Below are 18040 nucleotides of genomic sequence, written 5' to 3' on the forward strand. Positions count from 1 at the left end.
GAGACATGGACAATAGGAGCACAAGTGAGACACGCCCAGAGACGGTAACGACAGTGCAACGCGTGCGTTAGTATCATGCGCAGGTGCCCAGCCGTTTGGTATACAATTAGGAGCTAGAGATTCATCCCAAACACCTATACACAACACAAAGAGGGAGAACCCAACGCTTAGGCAGCGAGGAGGGTCTCGAGGAACTCCTTGCCGGCGCGGCCAGTCGAAGCAGTCTTCTTGGTCTTGCCGGCGGCCTTGCGCTCCTGGCGGAGGAGCTCCTGGCGGCGGAGGGTCTTGGCGTAGGGGTTGAGGCGGAAGAGAACGGCCTTGTTGCGGAGGGGGTTCTTCTTCTGGGTGAAGGGGCGCTTCTGGGTGGGCTGGCCAGCGGCACGGACAACCGACTGGATCTCGTCCGAGTTGATGAGACGGGTGACGTCGGTGTTGGTGATCTTGGCCTGGGGGAGGGTGAAGCCAGACTTGTTCTCGTAGATCGAGTCGAGCTGCTTGATGGCGTCCTCGGTCCAGATGATGAAGCGGCCGACGTGGCCACCGGGGGCGAGCTGGAGGAGGTTGAGGGCGTCAACGGGCGAGGTCTCAACACCGGGGATGTTGCGGACAGCGCGGACGAGGCCCTCGTCCTTGCCGTAGACGACAAGGGGACCGCGGCGCTGGCGGTGGCGGCGGTTGCGGAGCTTGCCCTTGCCAGCGCGGATCTTGCGCGAGTTCGAGACCTTGACGACGTCGGGGTAGGCGGCGAGGGTCTTGAGGAGCTCAACGGCGGCCTTGGTCTTGTTGGTCGACTCGATCGACGACGAGACAACAAGGGGGACCTCCTGGATCTGCTCGATGCGGTGGCCGCGAGCGAGAACGAGCGAGGGGACGGCCGAGGCGGCAAGAGCCGAGGCGACGGCGTAACGGCGCTGGTTCTGGTTCACCTTGACGTGCCACTTGCGCCACGTCTTGGTGGGGGCGAACATGCGACCGCCACGGCACATGTTGCCGAAGGCGGCCTGGCCGGAGCGCTGGGTACCACCACCGCCAACACGGGGGATACGGGCAACGGCACGACCGGTACCCCACGACTCAGCGGACGTCTGGTGGCCGGCGTTCTCGGCGACGGCGTAAGCCTGACGACGGTTCTTGGCGATCGACTCTGGAGTGGTGTGTTAGGTTTTGCTCGTCGTTGGAGGTTTTGGTCTGGCGAGCAGCAAAAGTTGGCAGTTTTGTGATTCGGCGCAGAGGCTTCTCCGTGCGTCTCCAGATCCTCCTCCTTCCTCTGCCGTTCTGCTCTGCTCCACGCTGCCTGCCGTTTTGCTGCTCGCCATGTCCGCTGTACTCACTGTGGACCTGCTGGACAACGTCGATACGGATGGGGGCCGTGAAGACGGCGGGGAGAACGACGGAGCCCGAGGACTCGCCGGCGGCGGAGAAGACGGTAACGGTCGGGCGGGCGGCCATTTTCTTTGGGCTAGTCAGTACGGGCACGTCGTTGTCGCTGTCGTTGATGCTCACGATTATGTTTTTGAGGGCTGAAGAAAGGGGTCGAGGTGGTGAACTCTGTGTCGAAAACGGTGCCAGCGGGGGTGCAGGGAGGGGGGAGCAGTGCGAGCGAGCAGCGACGGCCAGGCAGGACTGCACCCAGCCAGCCAGTGACTGAGCTGCCAGGCCACATTGCACCCAGCCAGCACAGACGGCCAGCCAAAATCACCACCCAGGACGAATTTTGCACTTTACGCCACGACGTCGGCGTTTTTGGCGGTATTTTGTCTCTCGGAACTATTTTTACCTCGGATGCCGCGTGAATTCCACGTGGGGTCCTTTGAACGGGAGTAAATACGCGTGGATTCCACGTGCAACCTGAAGCGGTAGCAAATATCGAAAAGTCGGATGATCTCGACGACGTCCGTGAAGTCGAGATTAGCGGGGCTCTCTTCGACGACTTCGACCTCATCAACAGCAGCAGCAATGGCGCCAAAGTCCAAGCAGAGGTGGGTTGGGCGGTCGATGTTGCATAGCTAACCCCTCCCCAGGCGCATCCTCGTGCGCCTCGTCTCCACCGCGCTCACCGGCTTCTTCTACACCACGAGCCGGACACGACTTGGCGAGAAGCTCGCCATGATGAAGTACGACCCCGTTGGTGAGTGCTGCTGCTGCTGCGGTGGGACGGTACTGACAACGGCGCAGTCAAGCGACACGTTCTCTTCACCGAAGCAAAGATCAAGTAGCGCGCCGCGGCGGCGCCGATACCCACAGCATGTATACCCTCAACTCTGGTCACTGGATACGGGCAGCAACACGAGCGGCATGGTGGAGGTCGCGATGGGTGCGGATGGCATGGTGCTACTCCGTGGTGGTGCTCTGTGGCATGCTACTAAGCTACTAATCTGTGGGCAGGGGGGTGGGCTGGCCAGAGGGACGAAGGAAGGTGTCGACAAGGGAGGAACCGCTTCGAAGAAGCCGCCTCGCTCGACTACGCCGCGGTCCAACCCCGAACGAGGACGAGGACGTCGCCGGACGATATCTGGGTCTGTACCGTCTGTGACAGGTCGAGCACGACAGGCTCTCTGGAAGCTCCTGGCTGTGTGGACAATCTCAGAAGCGACAGAGCCTGGACGTCAGCTGAACACCTCGGAAGAGCAGCTCACCTGCTTTGCGTCGGCGCCTTCCTTCGGCCGGGCGACCTTGCCCTGTGCCACGAGGCTATCGAACAGCTTGCCGATGGGGGTAGACTGCCGTCAGCGATGCCAAGGGTTCAACGCACCAGAGGGACCCAGACGCGGGCCGGCTTGGCTGGCGGTCCGGCGAGCGCGAGGCCGGCAGCCTTGGGGTTGTATTTACCCGCCGGCGCGGCCACCCATTGCCGTACCCTGCTACCAGACTCGTCCACAACCCACTCGACTGTCACGCTCTCGTCTCTGCTGGTGGAGGCGAAGCGCGGTTCGAGGGGCTTGGCGAGCGAGCGGATCGTCATGAGGTGGGCTTTGAACAGCTTGTCCTCCGGGCCTGCGGGGCGAGGCGGAGCCGGCGCAGCGGGTGCTTCTGCTGGTGGTGCAGCTTGTGCTGGTGTTTCTGTAGCCGTTGCTCTTGTATTTGGTTCTGGGGCAGACGCCTCTGGCTTGGAGCTCCGCGTTCTGTCAACCTGCTTTGGCATATTCAACCGCTCCTTCGCCGCCTGCTGGGGGAAGTGTTTCGCGAGGAGCTCTTTGGCTTTCTCCCTCCGTGCTATCGTAGCATTATGTCGGGCATCGTAGAACCGCGGTGCAGTACATGCGTGCGCGTCCTGTGCCCGATGGCTGTCGTCAGCTGGCATCTTGTCGAACCTCAGCTCACCTGATACAGAAGGCCTCCGCGCAACCGGGGCATCGTACCTCACGAGCGATACCCTCGCCGTCTATTCCCTTCTCCAGGCCGCCAATCGACTCGATGGTCTCGTTCTCGCATGCTTGGCGCGCGCACACCCCGCGCCGGCGCTTGACGCTCGGCCCTGCCGGTGGATCGGGAGACTCACACCCGTGCCCGTGGATATGGTTCGCGCAGAAGGTGTGCGAGCAGGTCGGGCACGGGAAGGGGAGGAAATCGATCAGCGTGCATGCGTAGCACTGGGCGCCGACGTCGAGGAGGGACATGGTGTGGGGAATGGTCGGACGACAACAATGTCAGCGATCACGCCGTGACGTATGGCCGCTGGCTGGGCGGGGGCAGATGTAGGGGAGGTTCAAAGTGGAGGCCGACCACCAGTCCAGTCAGCTTCGAATCTCTCCACCGCCCACTGTCTCAACAACAACAATGGCGACACCCGACGCCGACCCAGAATTCCTCGCGCTCTCAGACCGGCAGCGGCGACAGGTCGACCGCGCATTCAGCCGCGGGCTGCGGTTAGCCGGCGGACGGCGGCCGGCCAAGCGGCGAAAAGTCGACACTGGGCGGGCGGCCTCGGCGGCGGCGTCAACATCCAACCTCGATGGCGGCGGGTTCGTCGACGACGGTGGGGGCTTTATCGACGACGGTGGTGGTGGTGGTTTCCTTCCTGACAATGGCGGCGGCTTCGTCGACGATGGCGGCGGCTTCTTGCCCGACGACGGTGGTGGATTTATCGCGGACGACGACAGCGGCGGCTTCGTTCCAGACTCAGGACCGTCCACGGTCCCCGCAACACCAGCGGCGACCGAGACCGTCCCACTGCGCTTCATCCCCGCGCTCCTCTCCTCCCTATCCCTGCCAGCCGACGACGACGTGCTGGCCGTGTTCCGCGCCTCAGCGTCGGGATGGGACGCCAAGCCGGGCGAGGAGGTCGACCCGGCTGTGGGGCTGAAGGATTTCCGCGCAGTGTGCGCGGCGCTCATGGAGCCCGAGGAGGACGACGGAGAGGCGATGGACGTCGAGCCATCAAGCGACGACGGGAGCTCGGATAACTTTGAGCTCTCCGAGCTGAGCGACGCGCCGAGCGAGGACGACGACGACGATGACGACGGCGAGTACGGCCGCCCCAAGCCCGCACGGCGGACGCGCAGGACGGCCGCGCTGGAAGTCACCCGCATCAAGCTCAACCCGCACCAGCGCGAAATGGCCCGCGATATCTGGGGCATGCTCAAGCCGACTGCAAGTGGTCCTGGGTCGGGTATCCTCGGCCGCGACGAGGTCAAGCGCTGGGCCCGGGAGCTGGGCGAGATGTGGTCAGATGACGAGGTACGTTGCACAGGGCCTGCGGTGGACAGATGCTTGACATGCGCTGACGCCGACGCCAGATCACCGACATGGTGCAGCTCTTCTCGAGCCAGCACGAGGGGCGTGGGCTGACTTTTGAGGACTTCGGGATCGTGATGGTGCGCGCGGGGCTCGTGTAACGTTGTGCATATGTATTGTTATGGGTCATGTTTGCGGCTGGCGTACGTGGGAGCCGATGATGTACACATGTACCTTCGATACAGGGGCGGTGGCATCGGCAAGACATTAGAGTGGCAGAAGGAACATGTTGGTGTAGTGGCATGTGGTGGTGCGCCGCTCCTCGGCCGCTTATGTGCCATGTGGATGACTTGGCATCATCGCAGCCCAGCACCTGGCCATGTGCGAGTGGGAAGTCGGTCGCGCGTGCGAGATGATGATGGATCTGCTAGCCTCTGTCCGGTGTCAACGCACGAGGCTCAACTCGCTGCAGCTTGAGTAGGTGACACCACCCGTCCTACTGGCACTTGGGCAGCTGTATGGTGGGGGTCACTGATCAGACTTCTTCATCCTCTGCCCGGCTTTCCACCTACGTCAAAAAAGCTGCGACGCACGACCGAAGTGGCTTCGAAGGAGCGGGAACAGTGGTCGACCCAACGATGAGACAAAGCTTCCACGGATGTCAGGTATCCCAATCCCGAGTGGTACCTCCCAGCCTCATTCAGACAACGATTATGCGACGAAACGGAGTAGACCTCGAGAACTCACAGGACGGGAGGTGCTCCAAGAACCTCTGCACCCGCTGAGCGAGTGATACGACGGCGTCGAGAGGTTGGGGCGGGATCCCACCAGCTTATGGCGTCCACACCGCGGCACCGCATCCCCAGCAGCTCAAAGCACAAGAAGTTTGGAAGATACAGCGACCAGAAGCCGATGGCATCATGTAGAAGCAGGTTGAACAATGCATAGGGCAGTAAACAGGCTTGCACCGAGGAAGTCGAGCTGACGGGAAGTGCCACCACAAAAGCCAGGATGGAACTAGGTAACTACTAAATGATCCCACACCGCCATTAGAAAAAGCTATTCCGACGCGGAAGAGATTCGAACTCTCGCGTGCAATGCACAACACCTTAGCAAGGTGCCACCTTAGGCCACTCGGTCACCGCGCCTGTCGGAATCGAACATGGGTCGTCCAGCCAGAGCCAAATGGCCCAACCCGTCATTTCCCATGTCCGATAGCGGATTCTGTTTGTGCAAATTTTCACTCGTATAAGAGGGGTCGGGGTGGTGCCTGGGCCCAGGGCAAATGCAGCGCGCTCGATGCGTTCTGCACGGCTTGTCGGCGCTGTACTCTTATGCATGCATGCGCTCGAGCCAGTCACGCCGTTCGACACAGAAGCGATGCCACTAATACATTCTAGTCTACATTCTAGCCAGCCGAGAACTACACAGTTACACCATGCGCCCGTCGCGCGGCTTGCCGTCGCTGCCAGTCTTGGGCTGGTCCAGCGTCTCGCGGAGACGGTCGAGGGTTGAGCTCAGGCGGTCGAGCTTATCGCGCGCATACTCGCGGGCGGCGTCCTCGGCGCGCGCTTGCGCTTCGCGGCCCTCACGCACGCGCTCCTCCCACAGGCGCTCGACTGACTCGCGGATACGCGCCATCTCGTCCTCGGGGACTACTGCGGGGGTGGCGGCGGCAGCGGCAGTGGCGGCGTCACGCTCGGCCTTCTCACGCTCGGCCTGCTCGCGGCGGCGCGCACGCCATCCCCACGAGCGGCGGGGCTTGTCGTCCGCTACTGGCGCCTGGGCGGCAGGGGCGGCGGCGACAACGGGAGCAGCAACGATGGCGGGTTCGGGGACAGGCACAGCGGCGACGACGGGGGCGGGCTTGGGGAACTCGGTCGGGATGGCGACTGCGGGGGTGGCGGGCTCGGCAGGCGGCGCACGCGCACGCTCAGAGCATGGGAATGCAGGGCGGTGGCTCGTCCAGTCGAATTTATATGGCGGCTGCGCCTCGGGGAAGGCCGCGTTGGGGTGGCGGTCGCGCATCTCCTGGTGCCAGAGCTTGCGGCGCTCGTCGTGGTGCGTCTTGTGGCTGATCCACCAGGTGGCGGCCATGGCGCCGAGACCGAACCAGACGAAGCGGCGCCCAAAGCCGAACCTGCGCGGGCGGTAATACCGCCCGCCGTAGTAGTTGTGGTAGTGTGCGTTGGGGGGCGGGAAGCCGCCGCCGCCACCGGCCCCGGCTGCGGCGGACGCAGCGCCGGCGGCACTGGCACCTGCTGAGGCACCCGCGGCGCCAGAGCTGCTGGCTTGCCAGCCGGGCACGAACGACTTGAAGGAGTAGGAGAAGTGGGGCTCGAAGCCGGGAGGGTTGGTCATTGTTGCTGGTTGTTGGGTTGGTTTGGTGGTGGTCGGGTGATCGCCACGAAGGGACAGTGGGTGTGGTTGGTGGTTGCTGTTGTGGTTGCTGTGTTGGAACAAGTCAGACGAGCTGATGGAGGTGAGGACGGTGGCCGTCGGCGCTGTTATATGCTTGCAGCGTGTGCTCTCGAAGCGAAGCTGCCGAACATGTGCATCGTTGCCGGGGTGCTTTGAAAGCCCCGACGCGTGGGTGGCAGGTTGCCGATGCGATGATGGATCTTGCGGCTCGGCTCCCATCAGTGACGCGTAGCGCCGGCCGCACGGCAGGTTCAGGCACACAAGGTGGAGATAAACGAAATAGGCGCGGTAATAGCACACGCCTATTATAACCTCCACACAGATAGCCCCACCCCACGCACGCCTATTTCGCCTCCACCTCGGTCCCGATTGCACCATCACTGTGGCTACAATGAGATTGCGCGTCAGAAAAGTCATCTGCCGTCTAGAACAATACCCACAAGCGACCCACGACAATGGACGAGCCAGATCCATCCCTCGCCGCCGGGCCGTCGCGCATCCCCGCCTCGACCGCCGGCGTAAGCGTCCACGACGTCTCACCTGGCGCCGGCACGAGTGCGCGGCCACCGCCGCCGCACGCGCTTAGCCCGACCCGGTCTCCCGAAGCCGTGCGCGGCGACGCCAACAAGCGGCCGCGTGAGCCGCAGCGCAGCAAGAACCTTCAGGCGTGTGATCGCTGCCGGCTCAAGGTGGGTCGCGTGCGTGTGTGTACGGCGCTAACGAGCAGAAAATCAAGTGAGCCGAGCCGGGCCAAACAAGGTTGACGTCAACGCTAACGCATGCCAGGTGCGTGCCGGTCGACTCGACGCGCGACGCGTGCCAGTCGTGCCACGGCGCGCATATCGCGTGCACGTTCGACCTCCCGCTCACAGCGTCCCGGACCAAGCGGGTGCGCCGCGGGCTGGGGCTCGAGGCTGCGCCGGGGTCGCAGAGTCACTATGAGCGTGAAGACGACGACGGAGGGCGAGAGGAGACGCCAGATGGGCCAAAGGTGCCGTTCGGGCTGTCGCCCGCCGACCTCTTCCAGTCCATGTCGCCTGGCGTGTCGCGCGGCGGCGGCAGTGGTGGTGCTGGCAACAAGCCGCACGTGCATAGGGAAGGTGAGGCAGGTTTGATGTACCGCCAACTGACCTGCCCCAGGCCAAACGTCCATCTCGTACATCCTCCACTCGATGCCGACGGTGCCGCTGCGCGCGCTCGACGAGTTTGACCGGTCAGGCGGGCTGGCTATGAGAGCGTTCCCCGAGGGCTCGGGCGACGGCTGGATCGACGTGTCGACGAGCACGTTGGTCGACACGCCGCCGGCAGTGCACGAGGCGCTGCGGTCCGAGTCGTGGGGCGAGGTCGCGTCGCGGCTGGTCGAGAAGTTCCTCGCGCATGTCTCGCCGCTTATACCGATCGTGACCCGCATCGAGGTGTCGTCGGCCGGTGACCCTCTCTTACACGCCATGGCGGCAGTGGTGGCGGCCCGGAGTAGTGTCCCGCCAGTCGTGTTTGACGCACTGCGGCACCTGGTCAAGTGCGAGATCGAGGACAATGGTGAGTGTTGATGGCTACGAGTAGTGCTGACCCCAGACGTCTTGAGTATCCCGACACGAGAGAATGTCCAGGTGCTCCTCTCACTCGCGCTGGTCGACGAGCTTGCCGTTAAGCCAGGAATCGCCTCCGCAAGCCAGGTTGCACGGTCGCGGTTGACTGCCGCCATTCGGCACGCGCGGGACCTGGGCATCGACCGTGCCACGAGCGGCACAGACGCGAGGATATGGCGGTGTGCGCGGGTCATTGACATCTGGCACGCTGCGCGGTCAGGCATGACACTGCTCATCCCTGTCGACGCCATCCCGTCGTCTACCCCCGGCGACGACTTCTTCGCGCACCTCTACGTCCTGACTCTCATCCTCGGCCGCCTGATTGTGGTCATGTACGGCCCGATGGGCGCGAAGAACGCCACGAGCGAGCAGCTCTCTGGCGTCCGCGACGCGCTCGACCAGTGGAGGGACGGCCTGCCGCAGAACCTCAAGGCCACGGGGCTTTGGCCGGGCCAGGAAGCCGGTCTGCTGCACCTGCTGTACACGGGCATCCGGTGGCTCCTCTACCGGCCCGTCATGCGCTGGTCGTTTATCGTGCCGCAGCGGTTCGAACTCAACTGCGACGTTCCGGCGTGGCTCGACCTGCTTGCCATCTCGCGCACGGCCATCGACTGGGCCACGACACAGGAGGAGGTGGGCGACATTCTCTTCTTCGGCCCGTACGCGCTCTCGCTCGCCTGCATGATCCAGTATCACACCTGGGCGCGGAGGGGCGAGTGGGACGGCGCCGTACTGCTGGACAAGGCGCGGCGCGAGGCCGTCAACCGGTGGCTCGCGCGTATCCCCGAGGGTCACCTGCCGCTGCTGCGCCGCTCGCTCGCCCCCATCGAGCTGTTGTACAACATCACACAGACGCACCGCGAACAGACGGCCTTCGACGGCCCGCGCGGGCTGAACCCAACACCAGGGATCCTCAACCGGCTGCCCGAGGCGTCGATCACCGGCGTCACCTGGCTACGAGATGACAGTTTACCACAAGGCGGTGTGCTTGTCGCCTCTCAGAAGGCCGCGCGCGAGATCCGCGACCTGCCGCCGGGGACGATCGTCATTGGCGGTCCGCCGCCACCAGGCCCGCCCCCAGGCGCCGAGGACAGCAACCGCATGATCACGGCCGCGAGCAGCGCGCCAGGCGTGACCCCCAACGGGGCGTTCACGCCGTCTGACGGCTACTTTACCGGCCTGCTGGGCGACCCGTCAGTCGTGCCGGCCGTCGAGCGCCCGCCGCCGGGGTGGGACATGAGCGTGAGGGAGTGGAGCGACCCGGCGCTGACGCCGACGCAGCAGGCGGCGATGGCGAGTTTCATGTTCCCGACGCTGGGTGCGCCGGGTGCGGGGGCGCCAGAGGGGCAGAGTTGAGTTGGGCTGGGAGGCAGGCAGCAGGTTGTACCTTGTATTGTAGTTGGTCGTGAGCAGTGAAGCATCATGCATCATTGGCCCGGTCGGATGAGGCCGATGGTGGGTCGGAGCGATTGTCGTCATACGGACCGAACTCCGGGGTGGTGGTATCATCGCCATCACGACCATGCTGTCACGGCTCCCCTCACGCCGTTCCACCCACTCACTCTCTCTCACCACACACCATGCCCGCCTCCAGCTTCACCCTCGACAACCTCTTCTCCGTGCGCGGCCGGCACGTGCTCATCACGGGCGCGGGCACCGGCCTGGGGCAGTACATGGCGAAGGGGTTCGCGGCGAACGGCGCGGTGGTGTACCTCGCCGCGCGGCGGGCGTCCGCGCTCGCCGAGGCCAAGGCTGCCGTCGCGGCCGTCGCGGACCCCGAGGCCGTCATCCACACGTAAGCATCGCCCCCGTCCCCTGCCTCCCGCTCACACACCAGCGTCGTGCTCGACGTGACTGACCGCGCGGCCGTCACGGCGTTCATCGCCACGCTCTCCCGCCTCGACGTGCTCATCAACAACGCGGGCATCTGCCTGCCCGACACGCCGAGCAGCCACAAGCTCCCCGTGGCGGAGCTGCAGGCTGCGCTGCTCTCCTCGCCGCCAGACACCTGGGCAGCGACATTCGCGACCAACGTCGAGGCGCCGTACTTTCTCTCCGCGAGCGCACTGCACCTCCTCGCGAGCAGCTCGCATAGCGGGCGGATCATCAACATCTCGAGCATTGGCGCGCTGAACAGCGACCCGCGGAGCTCCCAGCCAGCGTACCAGGCCTCCAAGGCGGCAGTGAGCCACCTCACGCGGCTGCTGGCGAGCAAGTTCCGCGAGCACGGGGTCCGCGTGAATGCCATCGTGCCCGGGCTGTTCCCGAGCCAGATGCAGGACCCGAACGACGGCAAGAGCCAGCTGTCCAAGGCGGGCGACATCGTGCCCCTGCGCCGCGGCGGCGAGGAGGAGGATATCGCCGGCACGGCCATCTACCTCGCCTCCCGCGCCGGCAGCTACGTCGACGGCGACGTGATTGTGCTCGGTGGCGGACGCAACTGGGCCGGCCCCGAGATCCACGCTCCGTGATTGATTTGCAGTATACTCTATCATTCATCTCGGTACATAGGTCATGTGCAGTGATCGTGTCTAAGTGTTCAGAGAGGCGGAGGAGGAGGAGAGGCAAAGAGCCCAAATGTCCACAACTGGTTTCGGTCAGGTGTCGTCGTTAAGATTCACTAGAGGTTGGAGGAGAGGTGCGAGGGCGGCGGCGGCGGCGGGGGCTCGCGCTGCACGCTCGCACGCTCGCACGCTTAGTAGCGGCCCATGGGCTGCGGGTACTGGGCGAGGGGCACACCCGCGTGGTCAACGGGCACGTATCGTCCCTTGGAGCCGCGCTGCTCGCGGCGGGCGGCACAGCACTCGTAGAATCCAAAGAAGGGGCAGAGGAACAGGCCGACGGTCGCAGCGACAAGCAGCCAGTGGGGGACCATGTATCCCGAGACTGTGGCGGTCGTGTGCTTGCGGAGCTCGTTCTGCACGGCCTTGAACAGGATCGATTCGATAATGAGCCCGACGAGCGAGAAGATGAAGGCGATCAAGCCCAAGAACGCGCTGCACGCGTATCCAAACTTGTGCGAGCATGCCGAGATGACAAAGCCGACAAAGGTGATGCCTGCGGTTTGTGTCAGCTAGGGGCTAACGCTTTCTGGCAGTGCGGCGGCATGCGGCAGCGGCGGCATCGGCATCCGCACAGGGGGTGACGTACCTCCAGTAATGGGCACAACAACCAGCCCCTTTGTGAGCGTCGTGTACCCGTTGATGACCTTGAAGTTTGTTGTGCTCGTGAGCAGGGCGGTGAGGTCGTAGCCCACGCCGACCTTGGAGCACTGCCCCGTCTTCATATCACAGTAGCCCCAGAGGCCGAGGCGGAGCTGTGCGCTCGCTGTCGTGACGTCGAGGAAGCGGTTGAAGCGGAGCACGGGGGCGGTCACTGGGAGCGTCAGCGATGTTGCGGTTTGGCCACTTACAGCACGCCCAGAGACAGCACACGAACGCGCAGAACAGGATACAGGTGTGGACGAAGGATGCGAAGCCCATGGTCGCTGTGGTTGTGTGGGTGGTGGTGGTGGCGGCGGGGTAGGTGAGTGTGGTGGCGGGGGTGTAGATGAAGGGACCTAGGTCGTTGAGATGTAGCAGCGACTGTGATGGGAAGAGTGTGAGAAGCAGACAAAAGGACAATGCACAGAGAGAGTATTATATGCAGCGCTGCACCCCCTGCTGCACTCCTGCTGCTGATGCACAGATCGTGCACAGCGCAAAGAGTCACCGCCTCGGCGGCGCCACGGCCCAATCGTCATCGCTCATGTAAAGTCACCGCCTTCGCTCAGTGGGCTTGGCGATCTTCCGCCTGCCGCGGTGCAACTGCGCTGCGCTACGGCGGATCTGCAACCGATGCAGTGCCGCGGATGTGATGCCAGCGGCGTGAGTGACTTACGCCAGCGTGTGAGTTTCGGCTCCTGGGCCGCGGGTGGGCTGGTTCATGCATAGACAGTAGTGCAGTGGGCAGTGCGCGCGGCAGTGGTGGTTGTTTACCATCCCCGTGCAACATTCACTTTTGCCGCGCGCCAAAGCATAAACAAGGCCCGGCCCAGAGTTACCATTATCCTGGGCAAAGCCTTGCTTGTATTTTGAAACACACTGCAATTTAGTATTACCCCGCACGGAACAGAACAATGACACACCAAGTATTCCAGCCAGCAGCATCGCACGCCCCGCCCGTATTCAACCCTCCCACTTACCCCCTCGACAACCTCCACCAGCTCTGGCCATTTTTCGCGCAGCTGCACTGTCGTCACTGGCAGTAACCGAGCACAGGCTACCTACACCGCGCAGCAGCAGCAGTAAGCCAAGAACACGACCATGCCGCTGTACTCGCGCACCGCGAAGCGCGTCGAGAGGAAGCAGCGTGCCGACTGGGCCGAGGCGGAAAGGACAGCGCGGCTCGAGGCGGGACTGTCGAGCGGGGCTGAGGAGGAGGACGGGGACAGCGAGGACGACGACGAGAGCGAGGATGAGGACGAGCACATGCTCAGCGACGAGGATGGTGAGTGTGTTTGTTTGTGGTGGCGAGGCTGACGGCAGACTTGTCTTCTGACAGCGACGACGATGACGACGAGGATGAGAACGACGAGGACGACGACGAAGGCAGCGATGAGGATGGAGCCAGCGGCAAGCGGAAGCGCGGCGCCGAGGACGAGGACGACGATGAGGAAGATGAGGAAGACGACGAAGAAGAGCTCGACATCACCGACGTCCTCCCCGCCATAACAGAAGTCGCCAGCGACCCGCTGTACCCGACCTCGCTGCCCGAGCTCTTCCCGCAGGCGTGCGTCCTCTGCCCCGACAAGGCGCTCAAGCACGAGATGATGGCCGCGAGCCACCTCGCGTCGGCATCGCACGAGCGCGCGCTGAAGCGGTGGAACGCGCGTCTCGCCGCTGCCCCGGTCGACGACGACGCCGACCCGCGCGAGGTGGTCGAGGAGATCTTGGCCCAGCTCGTTGGCGCCGCCGAGGTCGTGAGTTTGTTTTGTTGGGGGCGAGGATGAGCTGACGACGATAGGCGCAGGGCAAGGGCGCGAAGCGGGCTGCGAAGAAGGCTAAGCGGGCGGCGAAGAAGGCTGCCGCTGAGGAGGGGGAGAAGGAGGGCGACGACGAGGACGAGGGCGAGGAGAAGGCCGACGCCGCCACCCCCGCCGCTACCCCCGCCCAGCCCAAGCTCAACCGCCGCGAAAGGCGCGCCGCGGAGCGCGCAGCAGCCGGTAAGGGCGCGTCAGGCCCCCTCGCACCCAAGCAGGCGCCCGGCAAGGCCAGCGCTGCTGCTGTTCGCCGCGCCGCCCAGCGTAACAAGGCGCAGGCGCGCCGCGCCGACGCCGAGCCCGAGGGCGGCAACCGCGCTGAGCGACGCGCGGCGGCACGCGACGAGGCCTCCAAGCCCACAAAGCCCGCCAAGCGCGCAAAGAACTAGCGCGGCGACTGGAACCACCTTGAGCCCACTTGCACCACCCTTTCTGTAGACCTAGACACTGGAACCCCCGCATGTAAACAGCATTCATCATATTCCTTGCGCCCAGATGGCCACGCGTCTAGTAGCCGACGCTCTTGAGGTAGTCGGCGAGCTTGGCAACGACGACGTTGGCGTCGCCTGCGGGAGTGCCGTCGTACTGGGGTGTGAGCTGTGACCGCGCGACACGCGCAGCTACTCACCTCGCCAACGAGGATGGCCTGGGTGGTGGGGATGATGACCACACCGCGCTCCTGTTGGTTGTCAGCTGCGCCCTCGGCCTCTCCTTCTCCTCTCCCACACCCGTCGACTCACTCCTTTCCTGCCGAGCACCTCGTCAGGCCCAGCGCGGAGGGTCATGAACTTGAAGCCGTTGAGGGTGATGCCGGTGCCTGCTGTCAGCGCTGCTCACCCCCACAAAGCGCACCCTGCACCGAGTCGGGGCTGGTGAACGCCGTCTTGGTGACAAAGTCCTGCTCGGCCTGCGAGAGCTGCGCGGCGGCGTCAGTGATGTGCAGGTCCACCTTTGGAGGAGAGGCAACCCACAGTGTAGCCGCTCGAGGTGGCCCACACGCCGCCGGCCTTGCCGAGGATGGCGGCCTTGGAGATCTTGCCGGTAGCGAGGAGCTGGTCGTCGACGTAAGCTGTGAGGTGAAGGGGGGAGGTGGGCCGTGCGTCGTGGATGTAGCGAGGTCGGAGGCGGGTGCGAAGGAAGGCGGCGGCGTTAGCGGGCGTGCGTCGGGTGTAACGTCGGGCCTGGGGCAGGGAGGAAGGGGCAGCGACGGCGTCGCCGACAGCGGCGGAGGGCACAGCCATGGCGTCGGCGACGGCGCTGCGCTCGCTGGCGTAGCACGGCTCGTCGCTGGCCTCCTGCTCTTGCGAGCACCAGGTGGTGCTGTGCACACGGCGGCGGCCGATGACCCCGCCATGGCCCGCTCCCACACCGAGCAGGCAACGCGCAGCAGCTCGCGCAAGCACTCTGCGCGGGAGCGAGCGCCCCTCCTACCTCCAAGTAAGCACTCACACTGCCAGGACATGTTGATCAGCCGAGGAGATTCGCAAAAGTAGAGAGAAGGAGGGATGGAGAGTGACAAAGGGTCTGAGTCGGCCAAAGGTGGGTGGGTTATGCGTGGTACGGCATGCAGCGCCCTGGACTCTAGCCACGTCATAGTTCCGCCGTCAAGTGGCAGTCACACTGCACTGGTCGTCGTGATACCTCCACCAAGAGTCGCAAATGACTGTACCCAGAGCGGGCAAAGACGTCACAGCGGCCCAGCGGCGTCATGCACGCACCAGACTGCAACGCCTGCAACTATTGCCATGCAGCTCGGGACTCGCCAGTCAACGCCGCACCCAACGCCAGGACAATCATAAAGTGCAGAATGTGAGAGACCTATCCTCCCACTCGTACGTGCCAGCTGCTAGAGCTGCTATGTATTCGCCAACGCGCAATCCTCCTATATCCGTGTAGCTGCTGGCTAGAAGAGCCGCAGCGGCGCCTTGAGGCGATGCTTACTTGTCCTCGTCGTAGACGGCGCGGAGGATGAAGTTGGTGGTGATGGCGGCTGGGGAACGTCAGCGGGGGCTCGGCGCGGGGTGGCCAAGACAGCGAGCGACCCCGGGCCAAGCACGGCCCAGGGCAAGCCGGCGCAACATCAACGTACCAAGGAGGAAGACACAAAGAACGGTCTGGAGGGTGTCAGCGCTTGCCCTACACTACCAGCACCATCACTCACAGGACCAAGGCGGTCGTCGTAGGGGGCACCGGACCGTTCGCGGATGGCCTTGGCACGACGCTGGTAGATCGCCAGGGCGTAGATCATGACACCGACGGCTGTCGCGAGTTAGCAACGCTCGCCGGCGGTTCGGCAGTTGTACTCACCGATGATGGTGTACATGGCAGCGGAGATGCGGCCGACCTGGTTGATTAGCTCTGCTTGACGATCGGAGCTGCCGACCGGGTGTTGCCGCGAGGGAGCTGGAGCTGGCTGGGGTGGCCAGCCACGGCAGACCGAGTATCCTCGCTGCCCCCAGCACCCTCGCCACGACCCCTCCACTCCTCTGCACTTACCTTGTCACCGAAGTTGAGGAGACCGACAGCGAGACCGCCGAGGACGACGGCGAAGTGGAGCCACGAGAGGAAGGTACGCCTGGGTGGGGAGTCAATTGCTACATTCCTCACCTCCTCGCTAGGCTGAAACCCATCACAACTCACTCATTGGCGAAGAAGACCTTGGGCTCGACACGGACGGGGAGCGCGATGCGCTGTTTCAAGGTCGCGAGTGCGTGTGTACGTGCGCGGCACAGAGGACGAGCAAATTTGGTTCAACCGTGCGAGATGGGCGCGTAAGTGGCGTGGGTGGGAGATGGGGGAGGGAAGGTGGGAGATGAGATTGTCGAGGGCAAAGAGGCGCGATGGTCAGCTATGGTCTCGCTCTTTGTATCGCGAGCCGAGGTCCGTGCACTCGACCGGGCTGTGACCTACCTTCTTGGCGGTACGCTGGAGGAGAGGCTGGGTGGACATTGTTGTGTGATGTGGTGGAGGTGTTTGTGTGTGTGATGGGAAGTGAGAGACAGCAAGTGACTAGTGGTTCAAAAGACGAGAAGTGGTTCAAGTTGCGTCGGAACAAAAGTTGAGCACTTGGAGTGTGTGTGAAGGGATTAACCAAGGCGGCTGATGATTGCTTGTCTCTGCTACAGCGTGCGAGAGATAGAAAGAGGGCAGGGGGGGGGGGAAGAGGTGGTGGTATCTTTGGTGTCGCTCGCACGTGCGACAATGACCTGCCTATGAGAGCGACATTGAATGCCCTGGACTGGCGGCCTGGGTTGGATGGGACCCTGGCTTGCCGGCTGGCTCGCTCACTTGGCTGCCTGGCTGAGAGCAGCCTGAATCCCATACCGATCTTCAACCCGCGGGGCCAAATGTCGGATGCGATGGTCGCGTCCCGAATATAAGATAGGCATGGTCGGAATGTCGGACGCCTAAATCTCCTCCTACTCCGTTCCCTAGGCCTGCAGATTCCACGGCCCCGTCGGATCTTCCCAACGAGGCAGCAAGCACTTTGCTCTCATCAATTTTCCCCTTGCCGCTGCCGTAAACAAGTTTCCATAGTGCTGGGTTATGGCGGTGCGTACCCGGCGACTAGTCACTGGCATATTAGGGTTCAATAGGTGTTGCGGCCAAAGTTGCCGACCGAGACGGCTCATGCAATCGTAAACAATGCCATAACACCCACGGCCACCCCCCTGTTTGAGTATGCGGCACTCTTGACTTTTCTTTGGCTTGGCTATTGTGGATCGCGTGGTGCAGTCTTGTGAACAGCCCATCAGATGCGTATTATTAGAGACGCGAAGCCGCGGTCCGCTGCGCGTCGGCTGCATCGTGTGACACCTGTTTGGGATTGTTTACTTTTTCGCGGTTGTGGCAGAACCAGCACCGTGAGATGAGCGAGGTCTGTGCATTGCTCTCACACGGCCCCGTCATGTGCATGGTAGTCGTACACGGAATGCACAATTACACGCCCATGCCACTGTAGCCTGCAGCAGCCACTTCCAGCGGCGGCCAAGAGTCGTGGTCGTCTGCCCATAATAAAAAGTCAGCCCGTGTGTGTGCCTTGCCCGGTCGGTCGAGTGTGGCCTGCCTGGGAGTGGGGTTTGAGGCCGAGAGGTTATTCTGTCGCCGTGGTAGTCGTCGTCGTCCTCGTCGCAGCCTAGCTCGCGCCTGATGGTGCCTCGGCGATCTTCCGGGGCTGGGAGGCGTGGGCGCTGCACGCTGGAAAGTTGGCAGGCGGCAGCGGCAGGAGCAGCAGCCTCTCGCGTCTGTGCATGCACGGTGCACACTCACTGTCCGCGTCTCAGTCTCATGTTCATTTGTTGCCTGCACCCACCCACCCCCGTCTCCCCGTTTCAGG

At 63.7% G+C, this 18040-nt stretch overlaps 9 protein-coding genes and 1 non-coding gene across 10 annotated transcripts; 4 read left to right on the top strand and 6 right to left on the bottom strand.

The window, feature by feature from the left end:
- Positions 1-106: 106 nt before the first annotated feature.
- Positions 107-1518, bottom strand: rpl402 (60S ribosomal protein L4-A). Its single transcript, XM_062768693.1, has 3 exons — positions 1504-1518; positions 1332-1452; positions 107-1144 (listed from the first exon to the last, which is right to left on the bottom strand). The coding sequence occupies exons 2-3, from the start codon at positions 1447-1449 to the stop codon at positions 168-170; spliced, it is 1095 nt and encodes a 364-aa protein (XP_062624677.1). The 5' UTR covers positions 1450-1452; positions 1504-1518; the 3' UTR covers positions 107-167.
- Positions 1519-2461: 943 nt separating this feature from the next.
- On the bottom strand, positions 2462-3617 carry Zfand1 (AN1-type zinc finger protein 1; the record flags this gene model as incomplete). Its single annotated transcript, XM_062768694.1, has 4 exons — positions 2462-2599; positions 2637-2720; positions 2753-3284; positions 3322-3617. The coding sequence occupies 4 exons, from the start codon at positions 3615-3617 to the stop codon at positions 2462-2464; spliced, it is 1050 nt and encodes a 349-aa protein (XP_062624678.1).
- Positions 3618-3777: 160 nt separating this feature from the next.
- On the top strand, positions 3778-4915 carry LOC62_02G002186 (uncharacterized protein; the record flags this gene model as incomplete). Its single annotated transcript, XM_062768695.1, has 2 exons — positions 3778-4677; positions 4737-4915. 2 exons carry the CDS (start codon positions 3778-3780, stop codon positions 4833-4835), a joined length of 999 nt encoding a protein of 332 aa, XP_062624679.1. The 3' UTR covers positions 4836-4915.
- An 824-nt stretch (positions 4916-5739) lies between these two features.
- On the bottom strand, positions 5740-5822 carry LOC62_02G002187. The gene has a single exon. It is a non-coding gene; the product is annotated as a tRNA-Ser (tRNA).
- A 283-nt stretch (positions 5823-6105) lies between these two features.
- On the bottom strand, positions 6106-7035 carry LOC62_02G002188 (uncharacterized protein; the record flags this gene model as incomplete). The annotated part of the gene is made up of 1 exon (XM_062768696.1): positions 6106-7035. One exon carries the CDS (start codon positions 7033-7035, stop codon positions 6106-6108), a length of 930 nt encoding a protein of 309 aa, XP_062624680.1.
- A 515-nt stretch (positions 7036-7550) lies between these two features.
- Positions 7551-10083, top strand: LOC62_02G002189 (uncharacterized protein; the record flags this gene model as incomplete). Its single annotated transcript, XM_062768697.1, has 6 exons — positions 7551-7613; positions 7823-7830; positions 7882-8195; positions 8236-8634; positions 8671-9926; positions 9966-10083. The coding sequence occupies 6 exons, from the start codon at positions 7551-7553 to the stop codon at positions 10038-10040; spliced, it is 2115 nt and encodes a 704-aa protein (XP_062624681.1). The 3' UTR covers positions 10041-10083.
- Positions 10084-10264: 181 nt separating this feature from the next.
- On the top strand, positions 10265-11155 carry gno (Gluconate 5-dehydrogenase; the record flags this gene model as incomplete). The annotated part of the gene is made up of 2 exons (XM_062768698.1): positions 10265-10479; positions 10522-11155. The coding sequence occupies 2 exons, from the start codon at positions 10265-10267 to the stop codon at positions 11153-11155; spliced, it is 849 nt and encodes a 282-aa protein (XP_062624682.1).
- Positions 10634-12305, bottom strand: RIM9_0 (pH-response regulator protein palI/RIM9). The gene is made up of 3 exons (XM_062768699.1): positions 12097-12305; positions 11835-12059; positions 10634-11741 (listed from the first exon to the last, which is right to left on the bottom strand). The coding sequence occupies exons 1-3, from the start codon at positions 12164-12166 to the stop codon at positions 11380-11382; spliced, it is 657 nt and encodes a 218-aa protein (XP_062624683.1). The 5' UTR covers positions 12167-12305; the 3' UTR covers positions 10634-11379.
- Positions 12306-12932: 627 nt separating this feature from the next.
- On the top strand, positions 12933-14093 carry LOC62_02G002192 (uncharacterized protein; the record flags this gene model as incomplete). Its single annotated transcript, XM_062768700.1, has 3 exons — positions 12933-13172; positions 13211-13644; positions 13689-14093. Exons 1-3 carry the CDS (start codon positions 12989-12991, stop codon positions 14091-14093), a joined length of 1023 nt encoding a protein of 340 aa, XP_062624684.1. The 5' UTR covers positions 12933-12988.
- Positions 14094-14163: 70 nt separating this feature from the next.
- On the bottom strand, positions 14164-16858 carry nrf1 (Vacuolar transporter chaperone 1). Its single transcript, XM_062768701.1, has 9 exons — positions 16615-16858; positions 16345-16394; positions 16201-16279; positions 16012-16048; positions 14676-14773; positions 14557-14620; positions 14445-14521; positions 14333-14383; positions 14164-14289 (listed from the first exon to the last, which is right to left on the bottom strand). Exons 1-9 carry the CDS (start codon positions 16651-16653, stop codon positions 14212-14214), a joined length of 573 nt encoding a protein of 190 aa, XP_062624685.1. The 5' UTR covers positions 16654-16858; the 3' UTR covers positions 14164-14211.
- Between the last annotated feature and the right edge of the window lie 1182 nt (positions 16859-18040).

This window comes from Vanrija pseudolonga, chromosome 2, assembly GCF_020906515.1.
Source record: "Vanrija pseudolonga chromosome 2, complete sequence".
Lineage (NCBI taxonomy): Eukaryota > Fungi > Basidiomycota > Tremellomycetes > Trichosporonales > Trichosporonaceae > Vanrija > Vanrija pseudolonga.